The sequence below is a fragment of the Telmatherina bonti genome (genome assembly GCF_933228915.1).
Source record: "Telmatherina bonti genome assembly, chromosome: 7".
Classification (NCBI taxonomy): Eukaryota; Metazoa; Chordata; class Actinopteri; order Atheriniformes; family Telmatherinidae; genus Telmatherina; species Telmatherina bonti.
The window spans coordinates 26,728,778-26,748,020 of record NC_136625.1 but is presented as its reverse complement, the minus strand read 5'-3'; the positions used below and the strand labels follow the sequence as shown (position 1 = coordinate 26,748,020).

Genomic DNA, 19,243 nt, shown 5'->3' with positions numbered 1-19,243 from the left:
TTGAGATAAAGGAAACTACAACACCTGAAGTAACAGCACAAATCAAGTTAGCAATTTGTCTACTAATGTTTATCTGTTTGTGGTACCCTTACAGAGCAGCAGTATTTTGACATTGAGAAGACATTGGCAGAGAGTCAGGAACAAATCTTTTCTACCACGAGAGACCTTCAGACCCTGAAAGAGGAGAATAAAAGGCTCAGTGAGTTCTCACACACCCATTCTGTACTTTCATGCAGCACATCATGCATTGTGTGAAATTTGTTGCTGGAATTAATTTACTTAAAACCCAATGATCAGAAGCACTCATGAGTTTTGCCTCCTTTTGTTCTTTTGCTGGTGGTAACATTGTTTCTCTGTGTCCAGGTGAGGAGCTGAGCACTTTGAAGGGAATAGAAGCTGATACCAACGAAGACAAACCACCAGAAGAGGTAACGATACAGATTAGGGTTGGACGCTAGTACTGATCTCCCAGGATTATTCATAATAATAAAATATCTGCTTTGTTATTGTTTAGAAAACTTTATCTAAATATCTACAACTGATTTAAACATAAGTCAAATAATCCATAACCCAGTCAGCTGACACTTTTATCATGATAGTAATAATGGTTTATATTAAATAACATTTTTCAAGGCACCCAAAATACTTCATAGTGATTTTACTTTTTATTCACTGCTCTTTCATACTCAGTGGTGGTATATGTATCCATAGCTGTTCTGGAGACACTGATGGAAATGTGGCTGACCATCTGCACCCAAAACCACTGTACATTCATACGCCAGAGAAGATGAATGAAGTATTTATGCCCAAGGACATACGAGTGTCACAGGAGTAAAGATGGAGCTGTTTTCAAACCACAAACCGTCCTGTAATAGGATGAGCCTGCTGTAAATCATATTCAGATATCTGTATATCCTTCTTATCCAGGCCATCTCTGAATTCACTGCAAGCTGCAGTAGCCAGAATCAGCACATCCATCAAAGGGCTGCAATATACAGTGGGGCTGCACAGATTGTATCGCTAACTGTTGGAGTTTAGATTCATGAGGAGCCTTGGCCCTTGTCCTGCAAGTATTAGATGTTTCCCTGCTCCAGCACACTTGACTCAAATGAATGAGTCACTGCTGAACTTGATAGGTTGTTGGTTTGCGTCAGGTGTGTTGGAGCAGGGAAACATCTCAAACTTGCAGGACTGAAGTCCTTGAGGACCAGGATTCCCCACCACTGGTTTAGGTGAACGCCGTGGCTCAAAACTACAGATATGTCCACCTGTAATCTTCTTATTTATTCATTCAGTATAACAAGCAACCTGTAGTATAAGGTATTGATCAGTTAAAAGATGCCCTGTGATGGAGTGGCGACCTGTCCAGGGTGTACCCTGCCTCTTGCCCAATCATTGCTGGGATAGGATCCAGCAGCAACATGAATGACTGTTAAAAGATCCTGCTTAATGTGGTTAACTGTTCTTTGTTTATATGATAGATAGATAATGGGTAGATTTGATAAATGACAGTTATACTCTTGGATTACTGTAAAAACGTGCAATAAAAAAAAACAATTATGCAGCTACTGTTCTTTCCTGGAGAAAAGCATTTGCTAAAATTTAATTTAGAAATTTACTTTTAGGAAATTCCAAAGAGCTCATGTTGAACTGGAGGAAATTTGAACCCAGTCAGATGCGTTGTGTTTTAGTGTATCCTGATCATAGCGGGTGACGTAGGAAGTTTTATACATTGTGTTCAGTAAAATGTTTTGAGTGCTGTCGAGGTTAATTTGATCATGATGATTCACATGAAATGAAAACATTTTATCTGACATAAATAGATCTTTTGAATATAGATTTCTCTCTGCCTATCAGTCTGTATGGCTGTAGCCTATTTGAAAGTCATTTTTTTAAAGAAGCTCAACAAACTGAGTAGTGTTACTTTTAGAAACATTGTATTTTATTTGTGTATGTGTTCACAGCAAACCAAGGCCAAGTATGAGATTGAGGCAGAGAAGAGAGAGTTGGCGAGGCTGCTGGAGAAGAGAACGCAAGAGGTGGAGAACCTGACAGGTAATGCATCGGTTCACACAGAGATGTATAGCTGAAATATAAATCTTTATATATAATATAAATTTTTATTCATTTTTTTCAGTGATTAGGTCATGTTTGCATAAGAAATCCCCCCCCCCCCCCCCATTTTTTATGCTATATTAATTATATGTTTTCACAGAGGATATGAAGCGTCTCAATGAGAAACTAACAGATGCAAACAAAGTCAAGATGGAGCTGGAGTTGAAGCTGCATGATATCCAGTCATCTGCAGCCTCAGTACAGGTAAACACCAGATTTCATTGCAAGCTAAATGGCTCCGTGGTAGAGCTGATGTTGGAACGGACCAAATGAAAAAAACGATTTCCAATAAATAAACATCACTGATATTGTGCACTGTAGCATCAAGAGAAACGCATGGAGCAGGAGAAGGAGCTGCTGGAGAAGAAAATTGAGTGGTTAACAACAGAGCTGAAGACCAAAACTGAGGAACTAATAAACACCAACAGAGAAAAAGGCAAAGAGATACTGGAGCTGCAGGGCAGTCTGAAGAGCTGCAAGGAGCAGGTAACGTACAAATGAACGTGATCTCACCTGATTGTGTGATAAACAAACGTAGAATTGGGTGTCTTGTATAACAATGTTGATTGTGAACTACTGTATGATGATCTGTTCTGTGTGCAGCTCGAATGTCTGATAACTTTTCTGTGCAACAGGTGACCAGTCTGGAAAGTCAGCTGACTTCTCTGAGGGAAAGCTGTGAAAGTCAGAGTAAAATAGCAGAAGACCTGAACAACAAAGTGAAACGGGTAACGTCAACAAAGCAGTGTCTTTAGCTAATTATATTTAACATTTAGATGAGCTTAGATAAACCAACAGAAAAAAAAGTTGTTCTATATTTTGACCATTTTAGTGAACAAAATTGTCCATTTGGTCTGTTGAGTTTGAATGTGAGCCATGTCTCTGTGTCAAAGCGTGAAAAAAAAAAAAAACCCAATGTGAATCACAACATGTGCTGCTGGGATAAGACTCTCAACTGTTCTAATATAATAATGGAAGCATGCTGTGATCTGATTAGTGCACCAGTCATATCTAATCACAGTAGAAGCTCGTTTATTTATTTTATTTGTGACGATATCAGTCACTACTACAAAGAAATTGTCATGAATTCTCTGTTTTGGTGTGTTTACAAATACTATTTGCAGTATCTGTTGCTAAACTATTTGCTTGTGTCCCCAGGCTAAGGATGAGCAGACTGCCATGGAAGAGAAATACCGCAACGAGCTCAATGCTCATGTCAAGTTGTCGTCTCTCTATAAGGTCAGAACAACCCCAGATCTCCTAAATCTTCTTATAGTGATTAATGTTTTATTTAAGGACATTTTTGAAAGAAATGTAATCTTGATATTGTTGCTCCCTGTTAATGATTCTGGATGCTCGGTCGTATTCTCATGTTTTCCATGTTGTAGGGCGCAGCAACAGACATGGAGGCCAAAAACCAAGAACTAAGCAGAGCAACGGAGGAGCTCAGCAAGCTGGTTAAAGTCACGGGGGAAGGTGGGAGTCTTGTTTTTCAGTTTGTTCTTTTAGAAAAGGAAAAAAAAAGGTGTCCAGACTTGCAGTTTACTGCAGGAAGAAGTGATGTCTGCTACTTTGAAACACGATTCACCCGCTAAAGAGTGACTAAGACTCACGGACTGTATATGAAAGATGGACGCTTGAAGCTTTCGGCGGTAAAAGGTGAAGCTGCATCACTACATGCACGTAAGTGATTGATGTCATGTATTTGCAGCAAACAAGGCTCTAGAGAAGAAGGTGTCGGAGACTGAAGAACTGAAGAAACGGATCGAGGCAGAACTTACAGAGAAGCTCAAGAAAACAGAGAAAGAGCTGGAAAATGCTACAATGAAGGCTGCAGGAAAACACTGCTGTAAGAACATGCATACACCTTTTACATATCTTTAAATGTTAAAGCTGCAGAAGAATGGTACGCCAACGACTGTTGCTTTTGTGTTTTCTGTGGCAGGTGTGCCTTCGCTGACGGAGGAACAGCTGGACTCCATGTGTCCGTCAGCAGCCGCCATTGCTGCGATTGTCAAGCCTGGGATGAAGTTCTTTGATGTGAGTTTATGTTGGTTAAACCAACTCTGTTATGTAAAACTTATCCAGTGGATAATCAGAATGCACTTTGTAAGGATTGCAAGTAAAAATCCCTTATCAAACATAAATGAACATCTTATTCTTTACCTGTGGTAACATTCAAGTGTTTGCAACTGCAAAGAGCCTTAGTCTTATTTTGCAAAGAAAATGTTCTTTAAAAAGCTTTACTCTCAATTTAAAAGAATTTGTTGTCCCTTTAGTTCAGCTTTGATATGAACCTGCTCAGATGCTGTAATAATATGTGATCCTTCTATGCCTTTCTTATAGCTGTATAATGCCTATGCTGAAAGTCAAACACAGCTGCAGCTGGAGAAGCAGGAGACCAGGAGGGTGAGCAGAGTCCTGGATGAGATTGTCCAGGAGGTGGAATCCAAAGCGCCTGTCCTCAAGCGCCAGAGAGAGGAGTATGAGAGCATGCAGAGGTCTATGGCCTGCCTGTGTAACAAACTGGAGCAAGCTCGAACTGTGCGTCAGATGTTTAATTCATACTTTATTTTCTCTTTTTGACAAACAGCTTGTAGAAACGTTTGTGTTGTTTATGTTTTTGCTGTTAGGAGATATACAGTTTGCAGAAGGAGAAAGAAGAGGCCAAGCAGCGCTGCGATGACCTGGAAAGAGAGAAGCAGAGGACTGAGAGGCAGCTGGAGGATACATCTACACAGGTATGGCAGCACAGTCAGATGCAACCAACAAAGTGCAGCTGAATTAATCTGTTGATGCTTAATTCTGAAACAAGATTCACTTTTAGAAGAAAGATGGTTAGTCAATGGTTAATGAAGAGCTCTTTCTAATTATATTCACCAATGTTATGTTTTCTAAACACAACAAGGGGGTTCCGAAATGATTATTAATCCAGTAGTAATAATGATCCACATTGAATGATGATGCAGGTGCTTTCAGTGATTAATCTCTCCCCTTGTCCAGCTTTGTGCTATGCTGGTGGAGCTGGAGGAAGCCAGAGGGAATCGGGTGACCAAGGACGACGGCAGTTCCGCCGATATCTCCAGCACCTCCGAGGTCAACACGCGGCAGCTGTCCTTCCGGAGCGTGGCGGAGCTCCAGAGTCAGAACCAAAGCCTTCTGGGAAGGCTGAGGGATCTGGAAGAAGAGAGAGATAAACAGCAGACCAGTGTAAAATCAGCACGGTAAGAAATCCTACCTGTGATTTTATTAACCTTCTCTAGTACAGCTTGCAGATTGGATTGGTCTGTTAATTTTTTCTTTTTCTTTTTTTCTATTTCTTTTTTTATTTTTATACATGTGATGTATGTTTGTGCCGTTTGCATTACAATAGTGTAACACTAAGTTCTGCTACCAAGCCCATTGTGTTACAGTTACATTGAGAAACAATGACTTGTTGGTCATTATAAGTGTTTTTCCTCATGTTGAGATTTAATGGATGTTTTTTTTTTTTTTTTTATAACTCTAATGATCAGTTGTTTGTAGTCTCACATTCCTGCCTGTGAGGCACTGCAAAGACATTTAAAGTTTAAATTTATGCAGTGATAGGAAGAGCCAGAAAACTCCATCTTACTTAAACCCTCAACGGAGCAGATGTTGTTATACCTCTGATTTGAGGAAACATTGTATGGAGAAACTGTTTGACTAACTGTGTGTTGTTTGTGTATCTGTGTTTGTTAGCATTATTTTTTTCACATGGACTTTTGTGTCTGTACCAAATTAAAAAAAAACAAACAAACAAAAAAGACATTTTACAAACAGTTCTTCCACCAACTCAGTTCAGATTGATGTCTTTAACTACATATTGCCTCCCGTGGGCTCACCATCTGCGGGAGGAGCCGTAGGGGTCGGGTGCAATGTGAGCTGGGCGGCAGCAAGGGGCGGGGACCCTGGCGGTCCGATCCCCGGCTGCAGAAGCTGCCTCTAGGGACGTGGAACGTCACCTCTCTGGTGGGGAAGGAGCCTGAGCTTGTGCGCGAGGTTGAGCGGTTCCGACTAGATATAGTTGGACTCACCTCGACGCATGGCTTGGGCTCTGGAACCAGTACCCTCGAGAGGGGCTGGACCTTCTTCCACTCTGGAGTTGCTCATGGTGAGAGGCGCCGAGCAGGTGTGGGCATTCTCATCAGCCCCCAGCTTGGTGCCTGCACGTTGGGGTTTACCCTGGTGGATGAAAGGGTAGTTTCCCTCCGCCTCCGGGTGGGGGGACGGGTCCTGACTGTTGTCTGTGCTTATGCACCGAACAGCAGTTCAGAGTACCCACCCTTTCTGGGGTCCTTGGAGGGAGTGCTGGAGGGTGCTCGTTCTGGGGACTCCATTGTTCTGCTGGGGGACTTCAATGCTCACGTGGGCAATGACAGTGAGACCTGGAGGGGAGTGATTGGGAGGCATGGTCCCCCCCCTCTGAACCCAAATGGTGTTTTGTTATTGGACTTCTGTGCTCGTCATGGATTGTCTATAACGAACACCATGTTCCAGCATAAGAGTGTCCATATGTACACCTGGCATCAGGATTCCCTGGGCCGCAGTTCAATGATCGACTTTGTAGTCGTATCGTCGGACCTGCGGCCACATGTCTTGGACACTCGGGTGAAGAGGGGGGCGGAGCTGTCAACTGATCACCACCTGGTGGTGAGTTGGCTCAGATGGTGGGGGAGGAAGCCGGTCAGAGCTGGCAGGCCCAAACGTGTTGTGAGGGTCTGCTGGGAACGTCTGGCTGAGTCCCCTGTCAGAGCGAGCTTCAACTCCCACCTTCAGCAGAGCTTCGAACATGTCCCGGGTGAGGCGGGGGACATTGAGTCCGAATGGGCTGTGTTCCGTGCCTCTATTGCTGAGGCGGCCAGCCGGAGCTGTGGCTGCAAGGTCGTTGGTGCCTGTCGTGGCGGTAATCCCAGGACTCGTTGGTGGACACCAACAGTGAGGGATGCCGTCAAACTGAAGGGGGAGTCCTATCGGGCCTTCTTGGCCTGTGGGACTCTGGAGGCAGCTGATGGGTACCGGCGGGCTAAGCGGCATGCGGCTTCGGCCGTTGCCGAGGCAAAAACTCGGGCATGGGAGGAGTTCGGCGAGGCCATGGAGAAAGACTTCCGGACGGCTTCGAGGAGATTCTGGCCCACCATCCGGCGGCTCAGGAGGGGGAAGCAGTGCTCCATCAATACTGTGTACAGTGGAGATGGGGTGCTGCTGACCTCAACTCGGGACGTTGTGGGTCGGTGGAGGGAATACTTCGAAGACCTCCTCAATCCTACCAACACGGCTTCCCATGAGGGAGCAGAGCTGGTGGACTCAGGGGTGGACTCTCCTATCTCTGGGGCTGAAGTCGCTGAGGTGGTCAAAAAGCTCCTTGGCGGCAAGGCCCCGGGGGTGGATGAGATCCGCCCAGAGTTCCTTAAGGCTCTGGATGCTTTGGGGCTGTCCTGGCTGACACGCCTCTGCAGCATCGCGTGGACATCGGGGGCAGTACCGCTGGATTGGCAGACTGGGGTGGTGGTCCCCCTGTTTAAGAAGGGGGACCGGAGGGTGTGTTCCAATTACAGGGGAATCACACTCCTCAGCCTCCCTGGTAAGGTCTATTCAGGGGTCCTGGAGAGGAGGGTCCGCCGGATAGTCGAATCCCGGATTGAGGAGGAGCAGTGTGGTTTTCGTCCTGGTCGCGGAACAGTGGACCAGCTCTATACCCTCTCTGGGGTCCTGGAGGGGGCATGGGAGTTTGCCCAACCAGTCTACATGTGCTTTGTGGACCTGGAGAAGGCATTCGACCGTGTCCCCCCGGGGCTCCTGTGGGGGGTACTCCGGGAGTATGGGGTACCGGACCCCCTTGTACGAGCTGTCTGGTCCCTGTACAACAGGTGTCAGAGCTTGGTCCGCATTGCCGGTAGTAAGTCGGATTCGTTTCCGGTGAGGGTTGGACTCCGCCAAGGCTGCCCTTTATCACCGATTCTGTTCATAACTTATATGGACAGAATTTCTAGGCGCAGCCGAGGGGTTGAGGGGATCCGACTTGGTGGCCTCAGGATTGGGTCCCTGCTTTTTGCGGATGACGTGGTCCTGTTGGCTTCATCTGGTCGTGATCTCCAGCTCTCGCTTGAGCGATTCGCGGCCGAGTGTGAAGCGGCTGGGATGAGAATCAGCACCTCAAAATCTGAGACCATGGTCCTAAGCCGGAATAGGGTGGATTGCCCTCTCCGGGTCAGGAGTGAGGTCCTGCCTCAAGTGGAGGAGTTTAAATATCTTGGGGTCTTGTTCACGAGTGAGGGAAGGATGGAGCGTGAGATCGACAGACGGATCGGTGCGGCGTCTGCAGTAATGCGGGCTCTGCGCCAGTCTGTCGTGGTGAAGAAGGAGCTGAGCCAGAAGGCGAAGCTCTCGATTTATCAGTCGATCTACGTTACTACCCTCACCTATGGTCATGAGCTGTGGGTCGTGACCGAAAGAACGAGATCTCATATACAGGCGGCTGAAATGAGTTTCCTCCGCAGGGTGGCCGGGCTCTCCCTTAGAGATAGGGTGAGGAGCTCAGTCATCCGGGAGGGGCTCAGAGTAGAGCCGCTGCTCCTTCGCATCGAGAGGAACCAGTTGAGGTGGCTCGGGCATCTGGTCAGGATGCCTCCTGGACGCCTCCCTGGTGAGGTGTTCCAGGCACGTCCCTCGGGGGGAAGACCCAGGACACGCTGGAGGGATTACATCTCTCGGCTGGCCTGGGAACGCCTCGGGATCCCCCCCGCAGAGTTGGCAAATGTGGCTGGGGAGAGGGAAGTCTGGGCTTCCCTGCTTAGGCTGCTGCCCCCGCGACCCGACCCCGGATAAGCGGCAGAAGATGGATGGATGGATGGATGGAACTACATATTGGAGAAGGTTTGCAAATATGAAATGCAAAACTGCAGTTTCTTCTTTTTCTGGTTCCTTCCAGCATCACAGAGCTGGAGTCCGCTGTAGATAAACTTCAGAAGGAGGTGGAGCAGCTGAAAGAGCAGAGGAACCAGCAGAAACAGCTGGCAGACTCCAGCGCCAGGCAGAGAGACATGTACAAGGCTCTGCTAACTCAGAGCACTGGCTTCAGTCTGCCTCCACAAGGTGCCAACAAAATGATAAACACGGAGCCTTCATGGTGACTTTTAGTTAACAGATTAAGATGACGTTTTCCTGTTTGTCTGCAGGTCAGGACTCTTCTCCTCTCCCTCAACGTGATCGTCCTTCAGTGCCAGCTACTCGTTCCATGCCTCAGAGAGCTGCAGCTGCAGAGTCTGCACAGACTGCTCAGACAAAAGCAGCTTTAAAGCAGGTATGGATAACCATCAGCGTATTAGTTAAAAAAAGAAATGGTGGATGAGCTGAGTGTGGAAATGTAATTACTGTGCACTGAACTTATATATTGCTCTGCATTTCCAGCTCAGTGATGCTTTTACCCTGTATAAGAAGGAAAAAGCAGAAAACGACAAGATACTGAATGAAACAAATGAGCGGCTGCAGCGGCAGCTGACAGGACTCCGCTCCAGCCACGCTAAGCTAACTTCCCAACTGGAGTTCAGCAACAAACGGTGTGTTAAAGTTAAAACAAAATCTTCTAGCTTTTTTTTTTTTTCCTCTGAAATCCACCCTTAGATCTTTGAACATTTGTTCTTCGTGCTCTTGTGTACATCAGGTATGAGATACTCCAAGAGAATGTTTCAGCGTACCGCAGAGAGATTGCCAACCTGCAAGACAGAAACCAGAAACTTGCTACTACAACCCAACGGCACGAGCACATCATCCACACACTGAGCCAGGACCTGAGACAGGCTAATGAAAAACTGGCTCTGGAAGAGGTGAGGAAGAGGATTAATGGGTACAAGAACAAACATTACACAGTCTAATTCCACATTTCAGTCCCGGGTCTGTTAACATGTTTAAGCAACTGTTGGTGAGCACATGTAGCATGTTTCCTTGCAGGTTTTTGTATTAACTTTAGTGGGACTTTATGATAATGCTGAGCAGAAAAAAAGCCTACAACAGACTGTCGGGCTCTTTGATCATTTGGGAACTTCTATGTTTTTAAGTGAGTTTTACAGAATGACGTGATAAGTTGAGTTGATCCATGATAAACTTCAGCTTTTTTAATTTTCTTGTTTTTACATTATCCTGTTGTCTTAAACTTCAAGCACATGCCGTTTAGGATTGTGCGTCCAAGCAACCTTTGGATCTCTCCCGTGGATATGTCCACTAGCCTAAAATTTGATTTACAAAAGTTTTGTCACTGTTGTAATAGATCGTTGTTTCCTTCTCAGTGATGTGAACAACCGTTCCCAAAGCTGAGTTCTAGTTGCTTCAAAGTGGTTTTCATGTCTGGTTTTCTTTTTGTTTTCCGCCCTGTTCTGATTAATATAATCATTTTTACCTCATTTATCTGTAGGTTCGCGTGGAGAACCTGACTAAAGAGAGAGACATGTTGAGACAGGCAGAGTCTCGACTGAGCCGGGAGAAGGAAGCCATACTGGCCGAACAACGTAACCAAAATCTGCTGCTCAACAACCTGAAGACTATACAGGTATCATAGCAAAAAAAAAAGTGTAAAAGATGATATGTTTCATGCTTTCTTTGTAAACTCACGATTACTTTACTGATTAAAGTAAGAGATGTTTGTTTGTTTGTTTATTCACACTTGACCGCAGACACCTGCCTGTTAAAAAGTAGAACTAAAGTTACTTAATAATTCATCCTGATAGTAATTGGGGTTAATGCTTAAACAATTATCTCTTAATTTTTTACTAAAGAACAGCTCAGAGTGAAGTCTGAGTACTTATTCTTATAACTTCTGAAGCTGGATGGATCCTGTTTACAGGCATTTTTTAGAGGCTGGCCAATCAGAATAAAGAGTGATCCTCATTAAAAGCCATGTATGCACGCTTACATTAGCAGCTAGTTTAACTGTTTGATTTACCTCTGAATGTTACATACAAGCAAAGCAAACTCATAAAGTCTAGGATAAGAAAACTGACCTATTCAAGTGACTGGAATATGTAAAATATCTTTTTAGTTTTAAAAAACAGATGTAAAGAAAAAATATACAGAAGAGAAAAAAACATGTCCAGTTAAGTCCTTCTGAAACACTCCAAACATGAACTTTTATAATTGATTACATTTTTTTTTGCATTAAGAGAAGTGATATCAGTAAAACTATCTGTAATGTAAAATATTAGTATTAACTTTCTTTCTTGTTTTAATCGTCATCCAGTTGACAATGGAGCGTACAGAGACAGAAACTCAACATCGACTCAACAACAAAATTGAACAACTGGAAAAAGAACTGGCTTCAATGAAGAGCAGACTGGACCAGGAAGTTGCAAAGAGACATGCACTCGGACGCAGTATGGATGTACGGAAAGTCTTTCTGTCCGATACATAGTCAAAGTCTAATGTAATTTGTCTGTACCATCTCACGTCCAGGAATCTTGTGTTGTAATGCCTCCTCCTCTTCCTCCTTTGCAGGCTCAGCTGTTAGAAGCAAAGAAGAAGCTGGAGACTCAGATCACCCTGGAGCAGAAGACTAGAGAGCTGCTGCGTAGCTCTGAGCAGCAGGTGGCAGCGCTGAAAACCCAGTTGGCTTCTGCTTCCTCCTCCGAGGCTACAAGCACCTCCACCAGCACAACCACCCCAGCTACCAGAGCTGCCAGCATCCGAGCACCACTGAGAGGTAAACAGTATTTATGTTCAGGGAGAATACAGCATAGTGGTCAGTTTGTGTAAAGCAGTGGTTCCCAGACTGGGCAGGGCACAGCAATGCTAAATAAAACTTGGAGTTGGAGTTTTGGCATTGGATAAATTTGTAAAAGTACCAATGAATCAACAAGGGAGACTTCAAATATTCTTTTAAAAAAAAGAGACAAAAATATGATGCAGCATATCTGCTTGACCAAGTAATGGCCAAGTAATACTAATTATCGATGGTGATTGATGAAGAGACCACCGTGTGTTGCATGTATCAGGAAGAATAGGTGCAGTTTTGCTGCAGCTAATGGAAATCCAATTAAAAAGATTAATAGAGACTAATATAAAACTATTATCATCTGATATTATGAAGTATGAAGCCAAGCAAGTTCCAACACCACTTGGGGACTTTTCATCCTGAACACAAAGAAAAGCCTGCAGGTTACTTTAGAACTAAACTACCCAACTACCACATGCAGCAGAGTTGCTCTGCTAAAGCAACATCAGTCTCATAGAAAACTCAGCTCAGTTGAAGAAGTTTCACAGATTCCTGGTTTAAAACATTTCAGACCAGCAGAAGAATGAATAATAACACTGAAACGGTTAAAACTACAGTGAACTACACTGCAGCCATTGAACAGATTAATCATTTCTTAGTATATTGCCATGGAGGAAAAGGGGGTCCAGCAGAAAAAGTTTGGGTACCACTGATGTAAGGTAAGCTTTGGGAGATGATCAAGAATAATCCTGTCATGCTTTTTGGTTTTTAAAACCTCTTCCTGTGTGTCCAACAGTGCGTTCTCCAGTACCAACAGCCTCTCAGCCATCCAGCCAAACAGAGCAGGAACTCTCAGAGATTAAAGCTCTTTTACGCAGTGCTGAGGAACAAAACACTGAACTGGCCGAGCAGCTGAAGAATGCAAACTCCACTGTTGAACAGTACAAGTCTGTGGTGCTGACTCTGGAAGACAGCCTGAAAAAAGAGAAGGAGGTATGACGCTTCCACTTGTAAACAATGTTTTCTACTTCTTGGCTGGTCATACGCTACTGTTCAGATAGGTGGAAATGTGACTTTGTCTGTTGTTCAGTCCCGTTTCCCTCTGGAGAACCGACTGAAGGAGTCGGAAGAGGTGCAGAAGCAGCTGGAGCAGAGGATTTTAGAGGTGGAGAAATCGAAGCAGCAGGAGCAGGAGGAGAGAAGGAAGGCTGTGGATGCTCTGGAGAAACAAGTAATGTTGAAGAGGCTACACAAACTTTCAGAGGAGATTACACCAAATGTTTTTATTGAAATAAGTGATCAAGACAGTCAGGTGTTCACATTACAGTGAGTTTTATACATGGGCAAAATAATGGATATTATTGTTTATTTTTAGTAGACAAAATGAATTTTTACCTTATTCCTGCTTGTCAGACGCATCGATCCAAATTTTCTTTTATTTTGTTGACTGAGCACAATTTCCCCAGACACCAGACTTTCTTACACATTAAGAAGAAATAACCAGTCAGTTAAAATATATGTATTAACAGACTGATTTTACATTAATCTTTACAAACACAAGCTAACAGGAGAAACTCTTCATTGGAATAACACAATGAACCTAGAACAGAAGTCCTTATCAGCTTTTAAGAGCCAGCTGAAGGCTCAGCTCTTCAAGAAGCACTTCCACACTTAGTTAGCTATATTTATCAGAGGAGTTGGAGAACTAAGCCCAGTTATTTGCAACAAATATTGTTGCATTTATTCTTTATATATTAAAATGGGGAATATTGTGGGGAGGGAAAAAAAACAACAAAGCCAGCAGCTAAATGTCAACACCTGTGTCCAACTGGACCCCAGTGGTTTACTGGCACCTTCCTAGGATGTCCTCTACTGTTTGAGTTTGTGCTTGTGTTGTTCTCACTCTCATATGTAAGTCGCTTTGGATAAAAGCGTCTGCTAAATGACCATAAAGAGAGAGTGTAGAGAACATGACTATTAATATTCCATTGTGTGTTTGTCCAGGTGTGTGAGGTGCAGCGCAATTTGAAAGCTTGCCAGGCTGAGCAGCAGGAGGCACTGGAGAGGTCCGCTGCTGCTGTCACAATGGAGCAGAATGCCATACAGGACAGCCTGTTGCAGGTATTTTTACACACACACACACATCCTCTCACTAATATCATCAGTCTCTACCGCCAATGCTAAATTCATCTCCTCAAACCTGATTAAACCCATTTATTGTCCTCACAGACTAAGCTTGCTGGAGAAGCACAAGCTAAGTATGAGCGCGAGTTGATGCTTCATGCTGCTGACGTGGAGGCTCTGCAGCAGCTGAAGAAAACATCTCAGCAAGAAGCAGCACGCAAGAGGGAGCTGGAGGAGGAGCTTAAGAAGACCACCTCTCTGCTGCAGGAGAAAACTGCAGCTTGGAACACAGCAGAGAGACAGCTGAAGGTAGGATAGCACAAACTTTGAATGCACAGCCTGTCATGTTAAATGCTCGAGCTACAAAACAAAACTAAACTGAGTGGGAGAATTTCTAAGTGTTGGTTACTGACTTTGTTTTAATTTTCCCCCAGGAGGAGCGGTCCAGTCAAAGCCGGCGCTGTGAAGAGCTGGGGAAGCAGAATAGTCTCTTGCACCAGCAGATAGATGAAATGGCCACCAAGAGTCGCCAACTGCAGCAGCAACAGGCGCAACAGCACCAGCAGCTCGACCTGTCATTCAGCGAGGAGGGAAAGACCACGGAACAGATCCTGGAAATACTCCGGTAAGACACGTGCAACTACAGACATGCCTGTTATTTACAGCCTTAATGTTTGTCAGAAACATTAGGCTGATGTCATGGCTTTGAGAGCTGAGTTTAAAGCATGTTTGTGTCTGTGTTGTAGGTTTGTGCGCCGGGAGAAGGAGATTGCTGTGGCACAAAGTGAGGCATCAGATGGAGAAGCTCTTCGCTACAAACAGCGAGTCGAACACCAAGAGAGAGAACTGAAAGAGCTACAGCAAGCTCTTAGTGCTGAGAGGGAGAAGATGCAGGTAGGAGTTTATTGATCGGCCTCACCTTGAAATCCACCTTATGCCTTATTTTTTTTGCAACACATTTTTTCTGTTTGGTTGGTCTGAATTGTTTTTTTTTTTTTTTTTTTTTTTTTTTCATTATTTCCTTTCATAGTTAATTTTGAAGCCTAAAACTTATTTTCTGGGCAGAAAAATCATGTTTTTAATAAGATCTGAGCCACTGAACGATGTGAATAACACAATACTCTTTTAAATAAAGATAAACTTGTTTGGTCACCTCTCTGCTCTCAGTTGACAACAAAGACTCTGGTCCAGCAGCAGGAGCAGCTGAAGAGGATGGAGAATATCAATGCTCTCCAAGAAACCAACAGGACGCTGAGATTAGACAGGGATAAGCTGCAGCAGGAGCTGCTGCAAGCTCAGGCTAAAGTAAGAGCAAAGCACTGCAGTGTGCTTTCTAATGCTTCCTTTCTTCGTTGTTGCCAGTTTGTCATGAACCACAACAAAATTATTATCAACAGCCATCTCTGAAATTCTATGATAGTAATTCTGCAGTTTTGCTGGAAAGAAACAGGCACATTTTTAACCCTTAAGTAACACAGTGATGTAGGAATTGGTTTTGGACTTTGATGTCCCTCAGGAACAGCCCAAACGCTCCCACTAGTTCTCCAAGTACTCTTTTACATTTTTAAGTTTTAGTTAGTAATCTGATTTTAATCTAATCTTTTTCAGAGTAAAAAATATATGACACAGTACTATACAATGAAAACATATGAAGCGATAAACAAATCCTATGAACTGTTTTGGAGCACCATTCAGACATAATAATGGCTGAATGCTGTCATTTGCAGATTAGGTTTTTGTGTCTTGTGTTTAAAGTCTTTAAAGGGAGTAAAACTCAGAAATATTCTGCTTCTCTTTATTGCCACAAGGTGACAAAACTCCAGTCAGACATCAGCCCTCTACACAACTCTCTGTCTATACTGTCAGAGAAAAACGGCTCGCTGCAGGCTGACAAGAGGCTGATGGAAGAAGACCTCAAACGACTGAAGGCTAAAGTACAGGTTTGTAGGAATATGTTGAGGGGGGACACGAGTAGGTTTGTCATTGTCCAGCTTGTTACTGTCCTTTGTATGTATTGGGATTACTGTCAGCTGCATGATATTTATTTTAAGTGATAAACAGAAGATCAGAATGGCTACCATGTAATGTTATAAAAGGAAATTATTCCTACCTATTTAGGATTAAAAGAAATGAGCAATGATTAAGCCTGATAAATTATATTGTCATCATGTAGAAAAGACCAAGTTTGGTTTAAGGGTAGGACACACATATAATTAAACCTAGGTTGCAAAATGAAACATTAAAGTCTGACATTTGCTACAGAACGAACTACTTAAGACTTTTAAAAAAAAAATTGTTTGACACGAAAGAAAAAGCAAGAAAAGTAATTTCCTTTCAGATAAAATAATTTCAGATATAGATGGCATATGCAGTCATCACACCAACAACTCAGATTTCTGGCTCTTAACCATGTGTTGAGGATGTTTTTTGTCCATCATGCTTTGTTTGTCTTTCTACAATGTACATTCTTTCTTCTCAATAACATGTTTTTCATTATCCATTTTTTTGTTAAAGGGTAGAGTATGTAAGATTTTCAATATTTTCAAAATAGATTAACTAATAAAATAACTACAATCATAATTATAAAGTTTTTTGAACATGTAGGTTCTAGTCTGTTCATATTTGATGTGTTATCAAAATACAAGTTTAATTAATGACAAATGACAAAAAGCACTTTTTTTTTTACTGGTAGGCAAACATTAAGAAGGGTCTTTGTCATTAATTAAACTTGTAATTTAATAACACATCAAATATGGACAGACTGGAACCTACATGTTTAAAAAACTATCTAATTATGATTGTAGTTATATTTTTTAGTTAATTTTTTTTATTTTTCAAATATTGAAAATCTTACATACTCCACCTTTTAATGTGTGTTTTTCCTGGTTTCAAATGCACGTTTCCACAGCAACTGACGAACCAACAGAAGGACAGCGATGTTGAGGAGAAACAGAAATTCACAGCTGAAAGGGAAGCACATCAGAAACGCATCTCACAGCTAGCTGAAGAAACAGCCAAGCTGAAGACTGAACTTGCCAGGTAAAATAAAAAAAAAAAAAACACACACACCTACACACAAACACACAAGCAAAAACTGTTGAGTTCCACACACCTAAAGTGTAGCATGGGATAACATTTGCTAGTGTCTAATTAAAACCCTAACTAGTGTGTTGTGTAAATCAGATCCAATGCCAGCTGTAACTCAGCTCAGTCACAGCTGCAAGCGCTCAAAGACTCTGTGTCCCGCCTGACATCAGAGAAAGAAACTCTGAAGAAAGAATTGGAAACAAAAAATAATGACATTCTGGAGAAGAATAAGACCATCACTCAGGTGAAGAAGATTGGACGACGCTACAAGACTCAGTATGAGGAGCTCAAGGCCCAGCATGACAAGGTTGGACGGGAGTGGTGGAAACAGTTTGATCCAGAGGAGTAAAGATGAAAGCTGCAATAAGTTTTCATGTATTTGTCCACTTTCCAGATGGTCAGTGAAGCAGCCGCCAAGGCAGGAAGTGAGGCGGCTCCGAGCCAGGTGTCTCAGCAGGAGTTGAACAAAGCCCAGGAGGAGCTCAACAAGACCAAGGAGGAGCTGAACTCTCTGAAGGAAGAAGTGCAGAAGAAACAGGAGGAGGTGGGCGGTTTAAGTCATTGCATCAGAATAAAACCCATTCATCTGTCAGGTTTTAGCTGAAGAGTCAGTGAGCTGATTTATTTCAGCAGGCACAGAAGAGCCAGCAGGAGTTGGAGGCAGCTCAGAAGGAAAACCAGCAGACCAAAGAAAAGCTCCAGGATATTCAAAACCAGCTGACACAGGTAGAGCATGAATATGTTAAAACAAAACTAGCATGAAGCAACAAAAACATGGCTTTTTAGCTGCAAGTTCACGTAACCAATATCCTCCAGACACATTTGCTCAACAACAAATGTGGGTTTTGTGTTGCCTCATTGGCTTTCACATCGAAAGCACTTTAATAACAAAGTATATAAACTGCTTGGCTATAAAAAGCACAATAAATAAAGAAAAATCACGCATTTCTTTTTTGAGGAAAAACCAGCACGGTTTTCAAAAACAAAAGAAATTTTCAACCATTGTTCTGCTGAAACTAGCAACACGAGTTAAAAAAACCGTCCCACCAAATCTGTTGTAATCGCAACATTAAATCAAATCAAAGATACTTTATTCATCCCCGAGGGGAAATTCAGAGTTCAAGCCAGCTCGTCCAAGGTCAGACATACAGACATGTAACATTCATGACAAAAGAGCAATACAGAACCAAGCATAAGCTTAGGCCATGCAGCTATTACCAGCGCTGCCTTACAATAGATAAGAACAGAGATACAATAGGATCATAGGGGGTCGAGGGCAAAAAAAGGTCATGTAGCTCCGGGCCGCGCCAGGAAGACGCGGTCCGAAAATACAGAGAAAAGTAACATATTGACTTTGAAAAAGCAAAACATAAAGACATGAATATTTCTTCTTCCTCTTTTTATAATTAGTTTCACCTGCTGCTTGCAGATAGATTCCCCAACTACTGAACTTCTCAGCGTCCATTTTTAAGATCTTTTGCTTTCTTTCAGGTGTAATGCCATTAATTTGTGTGAATGCAATGATGTCTTATGTGCTTGGTAGTCTGCACAATGTGGATCTTCAAAATGAGTGACTTTCTGGGAGTATGAAAGCATCACGACTACAAGGAGTCCATGAAAAAAAAAATGTATATTAAAGCAACCCTACAATTTACCACCTCTGTTCTCTCATTTTGTTTTTGTAGGTCCAGTCACAGTTGTCTCAGACTCAGACTCAGCTGCAGCAAAATCAAACCCAGCTGACTCAGAGAGAAAAGGAACTTCAGCAAGCAAAAAACCACAACCAGCAGGTAAAACTTTCAGCATGGTTGTATATTCAGTTGGAAAATATGCACTTTTACGCGCTCGTGGGTTTTTTTTTTTTTTTTTTTTTGTCACATTTTGAATTTCAGTGCTGGTCTGAGTTTACATGATTATCTTCACTTTCCAATTTAAAGGTACAGAACCAGTTAAAATCAGCCCAATCTCAAGCTCAGGCTCGTCAGAACCAGATTCAGCAGATCCAGCGGGAGCTCCAGCAGGCTAAAGAAACCCTTCAGCAGAATCTTGCTAAACAGAAGGAGCTTCAACAGGCCAGCCAAGCCAGCCAACAGAGCCACAACCAGGAAGTTAACACACTTAAGACTTCTCTCAGCCAAGCAGAGAGCAAAGTAAAAAAAACTTTCTTAAATTTCTTTTCAATTTTCTTTTTGTCTT

The 19,243-nt window shown here is 43.0% G+C and overlaps 1 protein-coding gene across 4 annotated transcripts in view; it reads left to right on the top strand.

Moving 5' to 3' along the window:
- LOC306758957 (nucleoprotein TPR-like) overlaps positions 1–19,243 on the top strand; it is a 31,282-nt gene that overhangs the window by 762 nt on the left and 11,277 nt on the right. For 3 of the 4 annotated variants that reach the window (XM_079244411.1, XM_079244413.1, XM_079244410.1), the window contains exons 2-35: positions 95–199; positions 364–428; positions 1,965–2,055; positions 2,216–2,319; positions 2,437–2,601; positions 2,751–2,843; positions 3,274–3,354; positions 3,504–3,591; positions 3,827–3,964; positions 4,061–4,155; positions 4,462–4,659; positions 4,749–4,856; positions 5,119–5,339; positions 9,065–9,228; positions 9,312–9,436; positions 9,544–9,692; positions 9,797–9,959; positions 10,544–10,678; positions 11,366–11,506; positions 11,620–11,824; positions 12,633–12,829; positions 12,927–13,067; positions 13,841–13,957; positions 14,066–14,269; positions 14,395–14,585; positions 14,707–14,854; positions 15,128–15,265; positions 15,769–15,900; positions 16,869–16,999; positions 17,144–17,354; positions 17,442–17,591; positions 17,681–17,773; positions 18,733–18,837; positions 18,985–19,197. In XM_079244411.1, the coding sequence (XP_079100537.1) occupies positions 95–199; positions 364–428; positions 1,965–2,055; positions 2,216–2,319; positions 2,437–2,601; positions 2,751–2,843; positions 3,274–3,354; positions 3,504–3,591; positions 3,827–3,964; positions 4,061–4,155; positions 4,462–4,659; positions 4,749–4,856; positions 5,119–5,339; positions 9,065–9,228; positions 9,312–9,436; positions 9,544–9,692; positions 9,797–9,959; positions 10,544–10,678; positions 11,366–11,506; positions 11,620–11,824; positions 12,633–12,829; positions 12,927–13,067; positions 13,841–13,957; positions 14,066–14,269; positions 14,395–14,585; positions 14,707–14,854; positions 15,128–15,265; positions 15,769–15,900; positions 16,869–16,999; positions 17,144–17,354; positions 17,442–17,591; positions 17,681–17,773; positions 18,733–18,837; positions 18,985–19,197 (4,805 nt within the window). Of the gene's footprint in view, positions 1–94; positions 200–363; positions 429–1,964; positions 2,056–2,215; positions 2,320–2,436; positions 2,602–2,750; positions 2,844–3,273; positions 3,355–3,503; positions 3,592–3,826; positions 3,965–4,060; positions 4,156–4,461; positions 4,660–4,748; positions 4,857–5,118; positions 5,340–9,064; positions 9,229–9,311; positions 9,437–9,543; positions 9,693–9,796; positions 9,960–10,543; positions 10,679–11,365; positions 11,507–11,619; positions 11,825–12,632; positions 12,830–12,926; positions 13,068–13,840; positions 13,958–14,065; positions 14,270–14,394; positions 14,586–14,706; positions 14,855–15,127; positions 15,266–15,768; positions 15,901–16,868; positions 17,000–17,143; positions 17,355–17,441; positions 17,592–17,677; positions 17,774–18,732; positions 18,838–18,984; positions 19,198–19,243 lie in introns of all 4 variants that reach the window. The other variant, XM_079244412.1, reaches the window with a different exon arrangement.